The sequence below is a fragment of the Pygoscelis adeliae genome, unplaced genomic scaffold (genome assembly GCF_000699105.1).
Source record: "Pygoscelis adeliae isolate BGI_AS28 unplaced genomic scaffold, ASM69910v1 Scaffold45, whole genome shotgun sequence".
NCBI classification, from domain to species: Eukaryota; Metazoa; Chordata; class Aves; order Sphenisciformes; family Spheniscidae; genus Pygoscelis; species Pygoscelis adeliae.
Window position 1 is genome coordinate 8,656,882 of NW_008825114.1, and position 21,176 is coordinate 8,678,057.

Here is a 21,176-nt window from a genome sequence, read left to right on the forward strand (position 1 = left end):
GTGTAGTGTTGTGTATATGTACAGTTATATATGTTTACAGCAAGCTGCTATATTTGTGCTGCATGTATTTATGAATTTGCTTCCACACGAAGAAAGATTAAATAGATCAGTAGTAGTCAACTTGGAAAGCAGTTGGCTAAGGAGACCTGTACAGAGGGATAGAATATCATAAGTGACACAGAGGGATGAATAAGATCATAGAGAATCAAATAATGTGTGATTGTTCTTCATAACATAGAGGCTAGCATTAACAAATAAAATAGTTTTAATTTTTAAATTCAAATTTAAATTCAATTTTTAAACAAACAAAAAGAAGTGTTTTTTCAAACAGCATGCAAATTAATTTCTGGAATTCTTTGCCAAAGGACGTTTTGGTTCTCAAAAATATTTAGGTTATAAATAAAGTTTAAAAATTAATGGTATATCAATGGTACATTAATAGGTACATCATGGCTACTAACTACAGAGACACAGGTATAGCTACTTCCTCAGGAAGATTTTAAGCTCAGTGTTGTGGTTTAACCTCAGTCGGCAACTAAGCACCACGTAGCCACTCGCTCACTCCCCCCGACCCGGTGGGATGGGGGAGAGAATTGGAAAAGCACAAGTGAGAAAAACTCGTGGGTTGAGATAAAAACAGTTTAATAATTGAAATAAAATGATAATAATAATATGATGATAATAATAATAATACACAAAGCAAGTGATGCACAGTACAATTGCTCCACCACCTGCCAACCGATGCCCAGCCAGTCCCCGAGCTGGCCCCCCCGGCCAGCTTCTCCCAGTTTATGTACTGAGCATGACGGCACATGGTATGAAATGTCCCTTTAGCCAGTTTGGCTGTGCCCCCTCCCAGCCTCTTGTGCACCTCCAGCCTTCTCAGTCAGTAGAGCATGGGAAGCTGAAAAGTCCTTGGCTAGTGTAAGCATTACCTAGCAATGGCTAAAACATCAGTGCGTTATCAACTTTGTTCTCATCCTAAATCGAAAACACAGCACTGTACCAGCTACTAGGAAGGAAATTAACTCTATCCCTGCCAAAACCAGGACACTCAGATATTTCCAGAAATTCAATGATTTCCAGTTTGCAATTCCACTTCTGGTTGTTGTTTCAGGCAGCTTACTGGACCTGAGGACCATAACTGACCAGACCGTTATAGCCATTCTTATATACTGCCAAATAAAAATGTCAATAATAAATTGGTTTCGACATCCCCTACCAGCAGATGTGTTGTTGACACTTTGAGAACAAGAATATATCATGGAAATAAGTGTCCCTTCATTGCTGGATAAACATGCCACAGCTTCCATTAGCAGTGTTGAAGCCCTTGTGTGTGGGCTGTGAGGCTCACCCTCACTGCTTATCACCTCTCTCTATGTTCTTTACTTTGTAAAAGGATGAATGGCTAGAAAGAAGGATGGTATCTGTGCAGCTTTTTAGTCCAGACCCTTAGTTAAAGCTCTTTTCTTTATAGGCTCTGCTCTATTGATTGAATTACTGTATTATATTCCATTAACACCCTTAATGGTAACAAAAAACAAAGAGCAAAAATTAAGTCTGAAGTGTTAAAGGATGAATGTATGTGTCTTTATTTGACAACTGCACTCCCAGTTCAAGCCAAGTTGTCCTACAGTTCACTGTGTGGCTCCCAACACCGGGAGACAGCAGGCATCTCACAAAAAAATACATCTAGTAGCCCCATCCAGCTCTTCTGGATACCCAGGGTCATCTCAAATAGCACTAAGCACCTGTGGTTGGGCAGGTCATGCAACAGAAAGTCCCTGCATAAAAGGCAGATGATTCAGAGTAAATAGCAAGACAGAAGAGCTTCAGGAAGCCCAAATGGAAGCCATATCATTCCAGGTAAAGAGTCTGTCCTACAGTCTTCAGAATGGCTTTCAGGCTTGCATTAATTCAGGCTCTTTCATTGATCGTGGAGATCCTGAGAGGGAAAGGATCCAGGCTATCACTTCAACATCTTTGGAAAATATGATGTCTGAGCTATTTCCTGTCAGACGTAGCACTGGCTACAATGGTTCTTGTGTTCCCCACATCCAGCCTTAGCTATTGCAATGGCTATGGAACATCTGAAAATGTGAGTAAGCTCTGGATGCAATTTAAGTATATGAAAATACACGGTTCCACAAGCCCATGCTATATTCAAATTCCTGCATTTGATTTTGATATTTCAAGGGTTATAACTTGTTTGTCCACAACCTGTCCAGCTGGTAGTCTTTCTCTCCAACCCTACACCAGTTCTGTTTGAGACACACTGTAGAATTAGCAGGGAGAAACCTGAATGTTGCTATAAAGTCTGAAATTTCATAGGAGCCAGCCAATAGCAATGAGATTACTATACCAGAAAACTGTTTTTTCTATAGAAAACACCAAAACTTTCTCTTCCTCTGGAAGGTTATCATTTCCTGAGATGCTGCTTTTGGTAAAACAAGAAATTTGTACATTTATGAAGGTATGATTTTGAGGAAAGTAGGAAAAAAGGATGGCAGAACAGCTATAATGGCTGTTCGTGCAGATATACCCAAGATAGCTTTAAATTACTTAGCTCTTTTCCATACCTCTCAGTAAGTACAAAAGAGGCTTCAGGAGCTTCACAAGCTTTGCCAGTACCCTGACTACTACTTAACAGGTGAAAAAACAGCATCAGATCTTATAGTGTAGGTATCTTATCTGGCTAAGTTAACCTAGCTCTGATCTGTGTAAAAGAGTGAGTCTCAACTCCCAACTGAAGAGCTCTACACCCATTTATGTTATGGGACTTACTAACTTTATTTCAGCTAAACTAATTCTAGCAAAAAATATATATAATAAGATTTCTAGAACAAGTTCTTTCATATTTTTCTCCACAAACACTGTGTGCTAAAAGACCCTATCCAAAATCCCATAAAAATCAGTGAGATTGTATTCTGTGGAACAGGGAATGAGTCTTCAAATTGGAAATGTGTGAAAAATGTGTACCCAGTTTTCTTACACAATCAAATGGAAAGAAAAAAAAAATCTGAAAGTTACCAAACTCTAAAGAATAAGACAAATACTAAGGCATAAGCAAATTCTAAGAAAAACTAACACAATGTTATTCAGGGATTTTGAAGATGATGTGTCTAGCCGACTGTTAATTCTGTGTGATTGAAAGGAAAATGTAATTTACTACAAAAATGTGAAGTGATAATCTGGCAAAGACATTTAAAATAGCGAATCAGATACTTACAAATCCATACTCCAAGTCCCAGCACCAGCAGTAATTGAAGAACCTAACGAAGACAGCTCTCAAGAAATCGCCAATTAAAATTGTGATGTATGTTGTCATTGTGTCAGAGACTGTCAGCCGCACAAATTCCTGTTAGAACAATATTTTCTTTTAAGAATATATTTAAGCAATTAATAGTTACAATAATAATGAAATACTGGGCTAGATCCCTAATTGTGCTTACCTGCTTCAACATGGAAAAGACTCTGCTCTTCCTCTACATTCACCAATTCTGAAAAATGCCAGGAGAAAAACTGCCCCTCATTTGCTAGAGGTATCCTTTGCTCTAATTTGTGCCCATATTATCAGATGAGACTTCCAGGGCATGATCAGACTAGGAAAGGCTTCCAGCCAAGATCACTGCTATAACAGAAATCTGAGCTGATATCTTAAACTGCTTTTGCTCTCTTTGACTTTGGGAAGATTAAAAAAAATAAAAGTGAATGGCTTTCTTTCTCAAGGAACACCAACTCCCAGTGAATATGGAGAGGAAAGAAGAAAATCCTAATGGAAAACCTCATTCTTCTACTTTTATTTTAGTAAGTCCCACTAAACCCTACTGTAATAGGTCTTACCCCAATAGCCCAAAAAGCTATTACTCCCCCTGATCTGAAATTAAGGAGAAAATCAGTGCACTGATAAGCTCTTGGTGTTCTTAGCTTATTATTCAGCATCAGAGAAAAGAAAAGAAAAGAAAAGAAAAGAAAAGAAAAGAAAAGAAAAGAAAAGAAAAGAAAAGAAAAGAAAAGAAAAGAAAAGAAAAGAAAGGCTGTTTTTCCTGCTGTCTGCTCCCTGCTGATGATTTATTCAGTCAGGAGGTGAGATTGTCAGAGTGATAGAGCAATAGCAAAAGTTGTGATTCAGTGGTGAAGTCATTCTTATGCACAAAAAATAATAGGGTATGATCAAATAGAAGAAAGGGGGATGTTGGAAAATTCTTTGGAAATTACATTTTATATGTAATATAAGGTCAATAAGAATGTTCAACTGAATCAAATGAAATGACTGAGCAGATTTACTATTAAACCACTGTTGTTCTTTTGCATTACATTACTTGGCTAAAGATGCCTTCCCAAAAACACACTGCTCTAAGAGCTATCTCCTTGTTGTATAAGCATATTTCCTTGTTGAGCTACTCTGTTTTTTATCTTTTCTATAGGTCTGTTGTAGGCAGAAACTGATATTCTAATCAGAATTCTAATCAGAATTACCACATTTATTATGGGTTATGACAAATTAACTTTTCAAAATTGTTAAACAGGTTTTTTGCAAGACAAAGATGGGATGAGGAAGAGGAGGGTAAATTAAGAGAATAGTGAAAAGGAGGGGGGGAAAAGAAATGCTTTCAATGCTGTCAACTACCAGGAGAAAGAATTCCCTACTAGACAGGGTCCAAAGAAACTTAAATATTTTTTCTCAACTTTTTAGCTCAGAAAAGAGTCCTACATCTGCTTTTCCTCACATTTTCCCACCTTAATGTCACTTATTAGCAGAAATAAAGAGGGTTTAGATATCATATCTTGTAACAGACTATGATCTATTTTCAGATATGACATTAAAACAGTTACATTACCTGTCCTACCATTGTTTCCCAGCATGGCCCTCTGGGGACATCTGCAGGGTCCACCTGTATTGGAGGAGCAGTCGAATTTTCTGGAATAGTACCATTGTACAGACTAGCTTCCCATATTGACATGTTATACTTGACTACCTTTTCTTCTTCCAACTAAGTAAAGAAATAAATTGGGAAAAAAAACCAACATGAGCTTGTTGCCAACTCTCAACCTTTTCTACTACAAGACTCCCATTACCAGCTCAGGCATGGACATGATTTACAGTACAGAAAGAAAAGAACATCTTTCACTGATGTGTCTTTGACTGGCTGGAAATCCTCATTCTTGCCCAGCTACATGTTAAAAATAGTGAAGGGAAGTAAACAGCTTGCCTTGAGATTGATTTCATCCATTAGGGCAATAATGAAAGTGTAGAGATTGCCAAGAAAAAGAGCAAAGATTCGTCCCAGCTGCCATCTTAGAGCTATTCGAGGGTGGTAGTTTTCCAGAGAACTGATTACATCAAATAAAGTTGGACAGAACATTCCTAAAAGTGACATAACCATGTTCACCTGAGAGGAAGAAAAAGCAAAAAAAAAGTTTACAGTGAAATGTTAGAGACAAGTTCTTTTATTATTATTATTGATTTGGGTGAAGAGTGTATTTCCATTACTACTTTTTATTTGGTTTTTGATTTAATGAAAAATGAAATCCACTCTAGGAGTCACAAGATGTTTTCACAAAGGAAGAAAGGGATGAAAATTCAGTTGTAATCTACTGCAGGTGGATATATGAAAGCTTTTTTTTCATTTTACATTTCACTTAAACCTCCAAAATAATCAAATGTTAGTTATTCTGACTAGAACCTACATTTTAACCAAAATTCTACTATCAGAGAACATAACAAAATCTATTTCTAGTACTGTTTTATGCTATGTCTCTACTACATCTTCACAATAGACACATAGATGTTCTATAAAAAACATTCCTACAAAAATACTGCACTAAATTAAATTTATCTGAGATCTCACCCAAAGTTAATTCTAGATGTCACGGAATCATAGAATCATTGAATCATAGAATTATAGAACATCTCAAGTTGGAAGGGACCCATAAGGATTATCGAGTCCAACTCCCTGCTCCTCCCAGGACTACCTAAAACTAAACATAAATGACTAAGAGTGTTGTCCAGACACTCCTTGAACTCTCACAGGCTTGGTGCTGTGACCAGTTCCCTGGGGAGCCTGTTCCAGTGACTGACCACTCTCTCAGTGAAGAACCTTTTCCTAATGTCCAACCTGAACTTCCCCTGAGGCAGCTTCACTTCATTTCCTCATGTCCTGTCGCTGGTCACCAGAGACAGGAGATCAGCACCTCCCCCTCCGCTGCCTCTCTTGGGGAAGTTGTAGACTGTGATGAGGTCACCCCTCAGCCTTCTCTTCTCCAAGCTGAACAAGCCAGGTGACCTCAGCCGCTCCTCCTAAGTTTTCCCCTTGAGACCTTTCACCATCTTGATGGCTCTCCTCTGGACACACTCTAGTATTTTGATGTCCTTATATTGAGGTGCCCAAAACTGCACACAGTACTTGAGGTGGGGCCGCACCGGTGCAGTGTACAGTGGGACAATCACCTCCCTTGACCGGCTAGCTATGCTGTGCTTGGTGCACCCCAGGACGTGGTTGGCCCTTTTGGCTGCCAGGGCACACTGTAGACTCATATTCAACTTGCCACCAACCCAAACCCCCAGATGTCTTTCTGCGGGGCTGCTCTCCAGCCTCTCGTCCCCCGATTTGTATATATAGCCAGGATTACTCCATCCCAGGTGGAGAATCTGGCACTTGCTCTACTTAAATTTCATATGGTTGGTGATTGCCTGGCTCTCTAGTCTATCTCAGATCTCATGTCCTCACTGCATAAGCAAATTCAAATCCACCCTGCTCCTTTCTGCCTGATTTTCTTAGAAACTTCTAATACGAATAACTCATCATCTTAGCAGTATGGAAATGGAACAAGTTTGCTGAAAGCAAACTGAGAAAAACAGATAACTAGTTTTTATAGAAAGTTTGAAATACAACTTAGTTTATAAATTCTACTGACAAGTGAGGCGTTCTAGTAACGTAACATTCCTAAGTGATTGTTGAAAATTCTTTCAAGTCTATTTGAACCTTTTGGTTCTAATTCATTGTGTCAGCCAAAAATGAAAATATTTGAAAAAGTTTAAGGGTGCAGTTATTCAATTTCAATTTAAAATAAAATTGCATTACAAAAAGCATGTCTTTAAGGGACTAAAAACAACAAAAAAAGAAACAGAAAACATTGTCTCAATCTAAGTCACAAAGATTGTTGGAAAACACAAAGGTGTTTATTTGAGATGTATCATATTAAAACAAGGAAAAATAATTGATTTAGTCACAAAAAACAATTGTTCACAGAACTCTAGTCTTCCAATTGCTCTGAAACTAGCATTTCTCAGCCATGCTGGAATCCATTTTGTTAGAACTATTATAAATTTTAATAAATTTCTAACTTCCTGCTACCAAGAGAGTTACGCCTGCTCTTGCTTCTCAGAAAAAATATGGCAGCAGAAAGGCACTATGCCAACAAATAAATTCACTCACTTACAAATATATACATTCCCACTCTTAAAAAGGTTCATCCATGAGACTGGTGTTCTTAAAGAAAAGAAATAAATGGCTTTCTTTTTGCTGTTTTTCTATTCTTGGTTTTTAATGAGTTCTAGAGCTAATTACTGGATTTTGCATTTGTAGGCAATCAGTAGTGCATTCTGTACATGGCTTGTGGCACCCTGTAAGAAGTATGTAGATTTTTTTTAACGATTACAGGAATTCATTGATGTTTCCTATGTATTTATATAGTGTTATTTGGTAACTGGCATTACCTTGTTAAAATAACAAGAAGTCAATGTTACTTCATAACACTCAAAAAAGAAACAACCAACCCAAAACTTGTAGCTGTCATCTCTTGCAGCACTTGGGTTTATAACTGGAAAGGGCAGAATTTATATTTTAATCTCCTGCCACCTTTTACCTTATTATATTAACAGCTATGTTGGGTTTCATACATTAATGCTTTGAATAAATTTTCTCTTATGAGAATTGTGGACATTCCTTTTTTTTTTTGTTGTTACTTCTAGGTGGTGATGAGTTGTTGGTGATCAAAATATTGGTTATTTTTTCTTCATAATGAACTGTGTAAACTTTTTTATCTTAAAACCTTCAAAGTTTCTAACATAGTTTATAACACATATTGTCTCAGTCATGACTAAATCAAAGACTTTATACCCAATATGGCCCAAGATGGCAAAGCTGCAGGAACTACAGCCAACACAAGCAATCATGAATTCTTAAAATTAAAACTTACTGTAACGGGCTGTATATTCTGTTTATCAATAGAAATGTTCAGTCCTGTTGTGATACTGCTGAATCTCAAATCAGAATCCTCACTTGACTCTGGTGTCTACTATCCTCCTGTGGTAACAAGTTCCAGTGGCAAATATGGGCATAAGAGGAGATGTGTTGGGTCACACCAAAGGTTGCTCTAGCCCAACAGATGCCCAGGGATGAGCAAGAACAGGGCAAACCTATATGAGTAATAAGTCCTAGACTCCAACTATATTCAGTTTGGGCACTTGTTCAGTCAGGTGTGTTTTTTATGTATTTAGTAACCCCCTGAGGATTTCTCTTTCATGCCTTAGATCAGTTTTCCTTGAGACAGACAAAGATTTTGGCATTCATAACACTGGCACCTACCAACTACCATTCCTTCTGTTTTGCTTTTTCTAAACCTGGCTTCTACTCAATTAATTTGATGTCTCTCAGTTCTCATACTAGAAGACATAGTGAGTATGTATTTTGGAAGAAAAGGTATGTCCTTTGGGCAGTTTTAAATATAGTACCTGCTAACTTTATTTAAAGTTTCCTTGTTGCTGCATGGGAGAGGCAGGACAGAAGTCACTGCTTTTCTTTCTCTTGAACATTCAATATTTTCTATATATTTATTATGTTCTGCCTTTTTTACCACTTATCTGAAACACACATATTCTTTCTCATTTGTTTTCTATCTGCATTTTTCTGTGCCTTGACTATTCATGCTCTCCATCTCAAGAGCATTTCTAATTCTGGAGAAAAGTCATTATTAAGATAAGAGGTGAAATGAGGCACAGAAACTTGCAAAGCTGAAAAGTGAGAAATTATTACAACCAAAACCGCAATGTTTTACTGAGACAAAAAGTAGCATGTTGAGTTTTCAAAATCCAAAAACTATGATGGGTTCTATATTTCAAAAGCGTAAACATTTCTTATATAGTTTCAAAGATATATTATCATTATACTGCTTAGTTTCTTGTGAAGGATTTTGCTGAACAAAGAAATTATCCATTGAATTGTCCATTGAGTTTTAGCCACTTTAATCTAGTTTGATTTCAGAAAGGAGCTGATTTATATTCTGGACTTCTTGTCAACTTGAAGCTCAGGTGCAGAAGCAGATTTTCTTCCCCTGTTTTTATCACAGTTTCACTGCTTTGTGTGACTTAAAAATTGTGGAATGATATGCCACAAGAAGGGCAGCATGCCAGCATACATACACAGTAGAGTTACGGTTGATGGCCAATGTGGTCTTATATTCACTGTCTGCTGAGTGAATCTCAAAAGACCTCTCTGCCCTACTGAGATAGAATTTTCCCTAAGAAAGGAACAACAACCAAGAGGCACCCCCTAATTATTAAAACTGTGGTGCAAAACACAGTTTTTTTTCTCCCTGTGACATTAACTACTCCAAATACCAAGTCCCTGCATTAAACTCTGAAAGCTAGAAAATTACTCCTTACACAAGTTCATTAAGAGTTAGTAGCCCAGCTAAAATAAATCATATCTTCTACTAACAATGATTGCAGTAGTCATAGATTTGTCTAGCATCTGCTGCAGAAAGCACTAATAAAGATCTATTTTTCTAGTAAATACAGTTTCATGTTTAAAAAATGAAATTAGAATTAGAAATTATATTTCATACTAATAAAAGCTGCCTGATTATTTCTAGAATTAAACAGAGCATTGACAACATGGATTACTAACTTCAATATAAATGTACTCCACATCCACTACTAGGACCATTAAAGTAAATAGCAGGGTATTTTTGGCAGAAGATCTATGGGGTTGTTTCATCTTGCAAGACCTGAAATGTTAAAGCTCTACTTTTCTGTGGCTGGAAAAAAAACTGATGCGTAAAACTTATCTCCTCTTTGCCCAAATGCTGTTAATGATTCTCATTCAGAGAAATCAGTCTGTCTCCTCATAAGTTTTCCCTGCTTTTAAGTAGCTTTAGTTTTAAACTGTACAGGAATACATTTGAAAAAACAGGGTACCTCAGTACCAGAGAGATGCTTTTACTACCTTCTAGCTTTGCAAACTATGTTCTATTTAATGAGAAAAGTCAATTTTGTTCAGCAAATTTCATCCAATTTCAGGACACTTTACCAAGGGACTCAGTGGCATTATTCTCCATTTTACCAAAATTTCCAGAGTCATGGGGAAATTGTCACATGGTGCAGAATCATCATTCATCCATGACCGACCACCAGGCCACAGCCATGTATGAGGAGCAATGCAAATGCTGATGTTATCCCTTAACAGTCCCGGTCTGCCTGTTTCCACTAATTTCCTCCTCTCCATGACACACTAGACAATTTTATCTGAACTGTAATCTGACAGAACTAGGTACTGCCAATATGGAGAGAGAGTTTAAAAATTTACAACATTATGACGGAGAAGGATAGTCAGAGAGAATAAGGTCTTGTCCACAAAGTCACCAGTGGCACTTTAGTAGGCTGTGAGTTTCAGGAAGAGATGATATAAAATGTGTTTACCCTGGATTGCTCCAAGGACATCATAATTACATGTAAACATTTTTTAATCCCTTAATACATCCAGTGCGATGAAAAGAAATTTCTTACAGAAGGAGCTTAACATTTTTATGAAGAGTGTCAATTTTTACATACTGTTGCGTGAATTGTACGTAAAAGCTGCACTTCCATTTTCTCTAAGTAGTACGTTCAGTGTTTATGGTTTTTTTTTTCTCATCAAAATCTCAATTCATTTATTGTTACAAACATAAGAGAGCTAGATCTAGAACATAAGAAAAACGTTTAAATGGTTGTTACATAGAAGCCAAATATATTTTTGTAAATAAATATTAATATCCAATCAAGGGCAATATTTTGTACCTCACAAATGTGTTCATTACCTGTCAATAGGAAAAATTCTTCAGCCAAATAATGGCAATGTTGCCTTATCCACTCTCCTTTAGAGACACACCTGCTCCAGATCTTAGTTCTGTGATACAGAGTCTCCTTAGCAGTATTTTTTTGTAAAGCAAACAAAAGTAAAACAATGAATGTAAACATGCATATGTTTAACTACTTTCCAGATTGCAGCATAAGCTAATATAACAGCTTTCGGTAGCACAGTTCTTGTTAGTACAAATCTGTTACCACACCTTTCAACTGGGAGAAAGCTGAATTCCTCCTGAATTGTCTTCATCTGCTAGTCTGTTGTCACACTTAGAGCTTGTGTTGCTTTAAGCCAAGCAGTTTTGTACATGACTTTTCTTTCCTATGACATCAAAATGTAATAACTTTTATCAAGTAACTTAACCCAATCTCAACAGCCCCATTCCTCTGGATTCCAGAGGTGGATTGCTGGAGTTCTTTATGCTACTTTCTGAGTCAGGTTTTGGTGTTGAAAATTAAGGATTGACTTTCCTCGTTCCATCGTCACCCATCCCAGCAGTTTTGTGAAGCTAGCATCTTTTTGCCTTACCTTAAATCAAGTATCTACTTTATACTCCAGCTCAGAAGATGAGCTTTAAGTAACAAACAGCTAGTTTTACAACATACACAGCAGTGTCTTTGCTAAGAAAGTAAACCTGCCCAGGTTTTCATATAGCAACGCTGACTTCAGGTGGTTACTGCACACTGTTATAGCTAACACAATCACTATCGCTATACACCTCTATCAGGCAGGGCTGCATCTGCTCTAGAAGAAAGCAGATTAGGCACCAAAAAATGGTATTGGACTCTTGGACTGGGCAGCTGGAAGCGGAAGGCATGAGTTTCATCCTGTTGCTACACTGCAGAGTTGTATCCATCAGGCCCCAAGTAACGTTAGATATGCCCACACACCAGTCACTTCACTTGGGCCAGTCTCAGGAGGAAAGCAACAGGAGAGTGGGGTCCTTGAAGAGATCTTGTGAGTCCATAGAGTGGCTGGAAAACAACCTTAAGAGCACAGAGTAGGAAAGGTAAAGGCCTCAAATGAAAACTAAATACAAAGGGACATTTGAAAGAACCAGACAAGGAATAATCATTTTAATGAAGCAGGAAGCAGAGAGACAAAAACAATTCTTTTGTTAGACATTTACCACCCACATTCAGAGTATTTAAATTCTCAGGAAAGAAAGGCAACATGCAGAGTAGAGGAACACAGTTTCAAACCACATCTATTTTAGAAATGTGCTAGCACGAACTTCATTTCTTTCCCACCACCCGTAGTTCTCCAGACCTTCCAGGGCAAATTTCTGGGATCTTCTGACAACAAAAAAGATGAGGTAGCCACTCCCAGCAAGCGTGCATAGAGCTAAGAAGTTAGCAAGAACCCTCAGGAATCTAGTCAAGTGAATATTTTCCTCTTTTCGGCTCTCCTGCTCCTCCACGATAGCTTCCTGCACTTGTTAGAAAGAAAAGAATATTATGAGTACTTTAATGGTCAAGACCCCACATTGCTTCCCCAGTTGTTAGAAGTCAGTTAAATAAATTACAAAGATGTGACTGCACACATCATGTTTTCAGATGATCTTATATTTTCTCAGAAAATCTCTTTTGGACCCTGGCAGACCTTGGGGTTTTGGCTCCCCAGAGTTTGCTTTCTTCTATTGAGTGTGTCCCCACTGAGTCTCACTACACCTGCATTTGTGTGCCAAAAAGAAACCAGCATGTCTGTCAGCTTGCGAGGTGCTATGAGGCTGAGTGACACAGCAGGATAAAAGTGTGAGTAGCTGCCAGAAAAGGAATTGTCACACTTTAAAAATGTGCATTTGTGAGAAAAGAGCAAAAAGTTTTATTCTGAAAGTCACTAATTCAGAAGGAATGAAACAACAGTTTAGATGTAGGAATCCCCAAAAAGGCAAACTGTGCACAGCTTCAAACTGCAGAATAAAATGTTTGCCCCACATTTACCCGTGGCCAGGACTGAGAAATATTAAGACTCTGGTGTAACTATAATCTCCAGCTCCTACTTTTGCCATCAGAAAGAGCTTTTGCTCTGAAGTGTCCTCTTGAAAAAGGAGTTTGGTTACAGCTTCTCACTTTGTTATAGAGATCAGTTGCCTAGAGGGGAAGCTGAACTCCTGCATTGTAATAATGACTCTGCATGGCTCTGTTTTTCGTATGAATTGTGTTTGTTACATAAATGAAAGGAGACTGCAGCAGCTCTTGAGCAAAATTCCCATGACCTCATCCAAGCCAAGACTTCACCTTTCCTCTCTGAGCTTCCTTGCTCGTTTGCAAAGATCGCAGTAAAGCTTCATGAGTTTATTTCTCAAAATTAAGTCTCTGTCTCAACTGATTTGTATTCTTCTTCAAATAACATTCAGCAACTGACCTTAGTAGGCGGGCAGGGAAAGCACTCACAGTTTCAGTGCCTTCAGTCAGTATTTCTTCAATATTTGTTTTCCTGGGACCTTTTCTTTCTACTGACTTTGAATGCAGTTATCTTTTATGCCTGCAGTTGGGAGGGTGGGCAGGGTGAGGTGGTATATGGCTATATCACCACTGCAGAAAGGAAGGCTTCTGTGTGTGATTGGATAGCGCAGCTGGTGCTTGGTCCTCCAGCTCCCATGCTGTATGTCGTCAATGTGACTGTAAGTCTAGCATCTTGTTCATTACCTGGTAACACCTTGCCAGTGTGTTCTCTGTATATTATTAGATTGAAAATTAAATTTTCCTTTACATGCTGCACTGGTGTGTCCCAGTGACCCCAGTGTAGAAACACATTCTTTAACATTCAACAGATAGAATATATCCCCTTCACTGTTTTCACAGTGGTGCATCTTGCATCCTGCCCCAGATTCCTCACACAATGACTCTTGAAATCAGCATACCCTATAAACTGCAAAGAGGCCTAAGAACACCTTGTATTGCCTTGCAAACTGGGCTATATTTCATGATTAATTTGAAAATAAAACCTTTATATTATGGAAAGAAAGTAACTTTTTGAGGTTACTGAACAATTACACACTCAAAATTCTGAGGCCAATTCTTCTGACATGATGAATAGCCCTTTATAGACGATCCTATTGCTTTATCTTAGAATCATAGAATCATAGAATAGTTTGGGCTGGAAGGGACCTCTAAAGGCCATCTAGTCCAACCCCCCTGCCGTGGGCAGGGACATCTTCGACTAGATCAGGCTGCTCAGAGCCCCGTCCAACCTGACCTTGAATGTTTCCAGGGATGGGGCATCCACCACCTCTCTGCGCAACCTGTGCCAGTGTTTCACCACCCTCAGCGTAAAAAATTTCTTCCTTATATCTAGTCTGTATCTATCCCCCTTTAGTTTAAAGCCTTATGGTATCTCTTCAGTGTAGCAAGAGAAGATGATAATGTGAAGTTGGCAAAATGTCACTAGCATTTTAAAAAAAAAATTCATATAAGCACCATAGAAACTGGAAGACATCAGAGATGAGAAAATGGAAAATATTTTTACAGTAGAATCATTTTTCTAAAACTAGTTCTGCAGTCACAGAGGACACAAAAGATACCATTAATGCTTTTTCTTCCACAACCAAAAGGAAAAAATTAAAATGGCAAGGCCCAAGGCCCAGAGTCAGAACGGTATAGAGCTGCCAATTCTAGTTTAAGTTTCTAGGCCCCAGGCACAGCTAATACTTGATGTTAGTTCCATCTGATTCACACCAGTGTGAAAGACAAATCAAGTTACCTCTCCTTAGTGAGCTCTATTTTACCTTAAAGCTTGTTGTGATGGAGGCAAACTTATTATCTGCTGTCTCAGGATTGCCAATCAGGTAGTCCCAGCTTGTGAACATTTTCCAGCTGAAATTAAAACTAGTATCATCCCCACCACCTTCTTCATTTGCATTCCTTGCCATTCTACAAAAGCCAGAAAGACACAGGAAGAGCTTGTTAGAACTAGTTCTGCTATGTGAGCATGACTTTTAAATTGTTCCTAAATTCTAACGTTGTTCTGAAAAAAACTGTATTATTATTGCAGTCAGTCATGTTACACTAAATCTGGAAAGTTCAGTCTGATACAAGAGAGAAGGCTGGAGATTTTCGTATTTAAACAATTTATGAGATCACAACACACATTTTGATGAGAAAGAATGAATTTACTTCATTAACACCTCAGAGAAACTCTGCTGGATAAGAAATTCAATAGGAAAATGATATCAAGAGATCTTTCAAACAGAAAGCTGCAGAGCATCCTGAACTACCATAGATCTTCACAAAGAGAAAAAAAGAATTCTAACATAACAAGCCAGAACAAAACCTGGTTATACCATACAAAACTATCACTAATACAGATTTCTATATTCCCTTTCATCTCCTATGCACTTATAAACAAGATTTATAACAGTATCCAGAAACATAAAATTATTTCATCAGTGATTTGACTTAATCTTGACTACTAACTTCTCTTTCAAAGTGTCGTCATTCATGTAATAATAGTGGTCTTGCTTCTGCTTACTTTACCACTTAATTCAAACCATTAAGCACAAGGATGGAGTATATTGGTAGGGTACAAACCATTTAGCCTTCAGCATTGTATTGATTTCTTGGTCAGGAAAAGGCAACACCTGTTTTAAAGCTCCCTAACACAGCAGAATTATGTTATTAATATCAATACATTCTACATACCATATTTTTAACAGTCCAGTAAAATACATACTCTCAAATCTAGGAAGAGAATAGTAAGTAAATAATACAGAAAATCCTTCTGAGCTGTCATAAACCAATACCGGGGCTGGGTTTTTTTTGTTTTGCTGCTCATATACAGAAGGGACAGAGGTCATGAAAGGTTCTTGGTAGGATCTGCCCTGCTGCTTGTTTCTAGACTAAGATAATTCCTTCTCAAGAGTTCCTAATGAAATAGTGAACAGTCTTGTGGTTAGGATATCATTTCTTTGAGACCAGAAATGTTTCCATTTTATGTTATGCACTGGAAGAGCTGTGGAGAGGAGTCCTAAATCTAAATATTTCCCCTAAATAGAATAATAGTGCTTATAGTCCTCACTATCCCTTTCACTTAGACATTCCCTTTCCCAGATCTCAGTCAACAGCAGAAAAATGGTAGCACTTCCTGTTACACTGCTTTTTGTTTCTGTGCCCATTGTGTTGCTTTCTGGAGAAAGAGCAAAGAGCAGAAGACTGCAAGAACTGCTCATAAGATTACCTGAATATTGATCAGCATTAGTGTCACGTGGCCAGATGAGAAGTTAGCACATACAATGTATTTTTTCCTCAAGGATATTTGTTTGTTTGGGCCACAGGGATTTTCTGCTAGAAGGAATTTATTTTTTTTTGGTCTGGGTGACAATCGTTGAAATACAATTGTCTGAGACTAAGACTTTTCCAATCTTCACAGCTACATTATCAAAAAATATTTTAAAATATATTTTTGAGCTAAACCAATTACTTTTTTATTGTAGTAGTTTGTTTTTCCTCCAAAAATACATATATGTAACTGAAGACTTTTTTTTTTTTTTCTTCTGAAATGCTTCTTGCTCTATGCAGGTAACCATGTAATATTTGAAAAACAGAACATGAATTAATCTAGTGCTCATGCAAGTGAAAAATACTGACTTCACCACAAAACAGTGGAAATAGATTAACTGCAGTTTTCTCTATATTCACAAATGTCCTCGAATATTGACCCGGAATGCTCTGATTTTTTTCACCGTAGGCATCTTTTAAAGCCACCACTATAGCTAACTGTATTATTGTGGTAGGTGGTCACCTTGCTTAAATCAAGAGTATTAAAGGTTATATTCATTGGCCGCCTATCTCCTTAGAAATGATCAGAATTATCACAGTTTATTCCAATAGTGAATTTGGCTATAAAATAATAATTTCATTTCATTTAAATTCTGATCCTAAGACAAAATTCAAGTCCAGAATTTGAGAGCCAAAAGGCTAATATATCACCACTTGTACTGCCTGTTTCACTTACTCCTATGCTTCCCACTGTTTCAACATTATGTTCTTAACGTTATATTAAGCATAGTTTTCACACTGCTGGAGATTATTTTGCGTTCCACGGAACATTAAACCCTTACTATGGCCAGTAGCATTAATTCCTCTACACCACTGTGCAAATGTGACCTAACCACTATAGTTTTGCTGAGAATCATTTACTGCTGACTGTGAGTTACACGCAGAATTATATGCCATATGTTTCTTTCTTTCTTGTCTTTTTCCTTTGTAAAAGAATTTAACTCACATAAGGTATCATTAAAGGTAGAAGAACTGAATTTCCTGAATGTTAGCTGACATTCTGCTAGATGCAGAGTATTATGAAAAGATGGGCTGACAGCTCTGTTCCTTGCTTTATGCATTCATTTTTCATTTTGAAGTTGCAGGAGGGAAGTGTTATGCTATTTCAGTAAAGATTTTTTCCTACTTCCACAACACTGCAACACAGCTGCTGGTGCAGAACAATAGATAAATAAATACAGGCTGAACGAGTCTTACATGACTTTGACCTTGCATTTGATCTTGCATTGTCCTGCCCTTACAATTACCATATTTTTAAAAAGATAGTCTCAGTGGTGAATAGTGGAATTATCTGCCTTTTTGAATGTACTTTATTCCAGAGCCAAGGAGAACTTACGTTCGAATGACAATCATAAAGCTGTAGCCAATAGTCCCAACTCCAACAAGGAAATATGAAAGAGGCATCCTGAACTTGAGCCATCCAATTGTCCTCTGGTTATTGTAATAACCATAAAAGAGTACAGAATACTGTGCAAAGCCCTGAAAAGTCAGCAAAAAATTATAATATCACATCTGTTCAATATGCACATAATCAGAAATTGTACCAATAGCAATGTACTGAAACATTCATTTCAATGCATTCAAAACAGTTGTAAGCATCACTGTAATAAATCTCTCAGGATGGAAAAATCTCTCCTTTCATTTAGAAAGACTTAGAGTATTTCATGTCAACTTTCAAATCTTTTATCTTTAAAACTCTTCATGGGCATTCCATCTATGATTTAATGAGTCAAAACTTTTTCATCCACATACTTCTTGTTGTAAAGACAAAAACATTTCGGTTTACAAAATTTGTTTTACAAATTAGTTGCAGATAAAATGCCAGATTTTTAACTTAATTTCCTAAAATCTACTTGCATAGCCTATTTGATATAAAATTCTCATATGCCTTCTCTGTCTAGCAATGTTGCCTGCTGTTCATTGAGTGATCATTCAATATACATTAACGAATACTTGGTTGCATTTTATGGATGATTATTCAGCGTGCAGGGTTTCTTAACACTTAGACTCCAAGGCTGTAAAAAGTGCAATGTAAGTGTACCTTCTTTCTCAGCAATTCAAAGTGTATCTCCTTTCCTGAAAATCTTAATGAGAATTACGCCCTCTTCTACGTGTCAGATTGCTGATTTTTCAAAATAATTTACTGGTACATTATTAACTGTAAGTAATTGCTGGTGTCTAAAATTATCTAAATAGCTAAAGCTTCCTGATAATCCTCAGGTTAGAGCAAGAACTTGCCTTCTAGCAGAAGACTATGTCCAGAGCCTTTACAAGGAGAGCTCAGCACATGCACAGCAGTGGTAAATCTCCAGCTGGGTGTAATGATTTCAAGTCAAATACAGCATATTTGACCGTGTAGTTGGTGGATAGACCATGCATTATTTTGACATTAATACAGTAAGCTGGCAATTTTCTGAATTAAAAAAGATGTTTACTTCCCTTCTGTTTTTCAGTTGCTCATTTTACTTAAAATAAATAACATCTTTCTCTTATATATTATTGCAAAACATGCACTTAATTTATTGTAGCTCTTACTACCTATGAAATGAGTCACAGTGTTACCTGGAAAACCTAATTTGCAATTCTAAGCTGAAAATGAAATATTAATATATGATAAACAGAAATACTATTCAAAATGTCTTTATTTGGTAATCAACATGTCTCATTTTTTTTCATATCAGGCTAGCTTTGAGAGATGTGCCTACATATAACAGATATGTGTGTTCTTCTCTGATAAGGGAAATATTGTTATAGAACACATTTATTACTAATTACTAGTAAAAAAACTACACCAGTCAGGACACATTCAAATTCAATAGTATGTCTTTTGTATCTTTTTGCTCATTAAAACATCTTAAAACATTCCACCTCAGCCCAGGTTTCAATACAGCCTAACGTGGCTCTGGAGTGCCTTTTGGATCCCTCAGATTATTAAAATGCTTTTTAAATTGCCGTGTTCTGCAAAGTCAGAGATAATTCCTCCACTGTGTGTCATTCACTACGTTGTTTCCTGGGCTTTGCCTACTGCATTTCACCATGAGACCTGAAATATCTTTAGCTGGGTAAAGGTAGGCATGCATAGAAGATCTTTAACTCCTTTCTGAGCCTAACATAAGAGGGGTGAGATAAGGATATTGGTCAAATGCTTTATTGTAATGAGCCTTGAGAGTCTGATTTTTTTTAGGTTTGGATTATTATCTGAACTGTAAAATATACAATGCTAAAACTGAATTCCAAGTAAAACATACCAAAATCCATGTCAGTAAAATGAGTACAATTTCAAACACAAAAAAGCAAAAGATATATTGAGCTCATCTTTTCTTTACTGTCTTAAATATTGGTGGGGGTTTTGGGTTTCTTTTAGGATGAAATAATGTTTGCTGATGTCGATTCATTTATTTGTAACTTACTTGGTATCATACAAGAACTGCTAGCCGATGAAAGGTACTATTTCCTGTATCGTTTAATTAAAGATGTCATTGTCTTCAGGGAATATTTATCAATCTGACGTGCCTCAAGAAAATTCTTTCTTCCCCTCAGTATTTCAGGGGATCCATCTCTTTCACTGCCCTACTCCATGTTTATTACCTTTGCATTTGCTCCTTCTGTTAACTGCTACTCTGTTATTTACTACACTTTCTTCTTCAGAGCTGTCAGATCCTGTTTCTGACAGTTATTATAACCTTCCCCTCTCTTTCCACCATCTGTCTTCATTCATTTTTTTTCAAATACATTTCTTTTAAAAACTTTGTTCCCATTTGCTGTATAAAGCTTTTCCAGCCTCTGTTCTGTTTACAAAATCTCCAAGTTACTCTGACTCCTTTTTCTCCAATATCTGATGTTTTAATTTCTCATTTTATAATGTTGCCATCAGGTCCATGTCTAGATGTATTCTTCCTGTCACTCAAATATACAACTCATTACAAAATGTTACGTACATGCCTTTTCAGAAAGATCTTTCTCTCTTTTTGTATCCAAGGAGGGTCCAACAATTTATGTGGCAAAAAAAAAAGCAGAAGTAATCTGTTCACTTTACATACCTTTATAGTCAAAAGACAGACAAGCATTGTAATTTCTACCTCTATTATTTTATTTAAATTTGGTTGTCTACAGTTAATAAGCCTGGAAGATTTACTTGTAAATGAGAAAATGGGTATATCCAGTCAAGTTTTTTCCAATGTTCTGTCACCTTACAACCTGATTCTTCCTCCACTGATAGCTGAAGATTGAAAATAGAGACAAGGAAGCTAAATAAAGGACCAAAATCTGGCATCATCTGAGTCTCCACATGAAGGTATTGAGCCACAAACCAAGGGATCCTGTTTGAGATCTGCATGTCACAAGATTAGGGATCTCTTTACACCTTAACCATACTAAAACATGGCAATATCAATGAGCAGCAGACACCGTACCCTTTTTATGTTTTTTCAGGAGAGATCAGAGCTGGCCTTCTGTTGGAAAGGGGACAGGTATGAAAATCTGCCTGTGTCCCTCTTGGGATTGTCTGTGTAGAGCTCCACAGCCTGTACAATTCTCCCCACCGGCACGGGTGGAACAGGACCTCATGTGGGTCAAACCTACTCAGAGATGCCACCTTTAGATGAGTCATGCTGCAGACAGCTGGAGAGGCTGAGCTGTAAACTGGAAGAACCTGCGCCTGAGTTTATTTTTCCAAGAAATGCATCTGCTTCTAATACCATATTCATGCTTGCTGCTGCTAAAAAAACTCAAGTGCTAAAGGATATGTATACACATAATCTTTAAAAGTCTT

General features: G+C 37.2%; 1 protein-coding gene across 1 annotated transcript in view; it reads right to left on the reverse strand.

The window, feature by feature from the left end:
* TMC1 (transmembrane channel-like 1) overlaps window positions 1-21,176 on the reverse strand; it is a 101,028-nt gene that overhangs the window by 9,006 nt on the left and 70,846 nt on the right. Inside the window, exons 12-17 of the mRNA XM_009328177.1 lie at window positions 17,742-17,884; window positions 14,857-15,001; window positions 12,361-12,555; window positions 5,214-5,393; window positions 4,842-4,994; window positions 3,230-3,358 (exon numbers count right to left, since the gene is read on the reverse strand). Of these exons, the coding sequence (XP_009326452.1) occupies window positions 3,230-3,358; window positions 4,842-4,994; window positions 5,214-5,393; window positions 12,361-12,555; window positions 14,857-15,001; window positions 17,742-17,884 (945 nt within the window). The remainder of the gene's footprint in view (window positions 1-3,229; window positions 3,359-4,841; window positions 4,995-5,213; window positions 5,394-12,360; window positions 12,556-14,856; window positions 15,002-17,741; window positions 17,885-21,176) is intronic.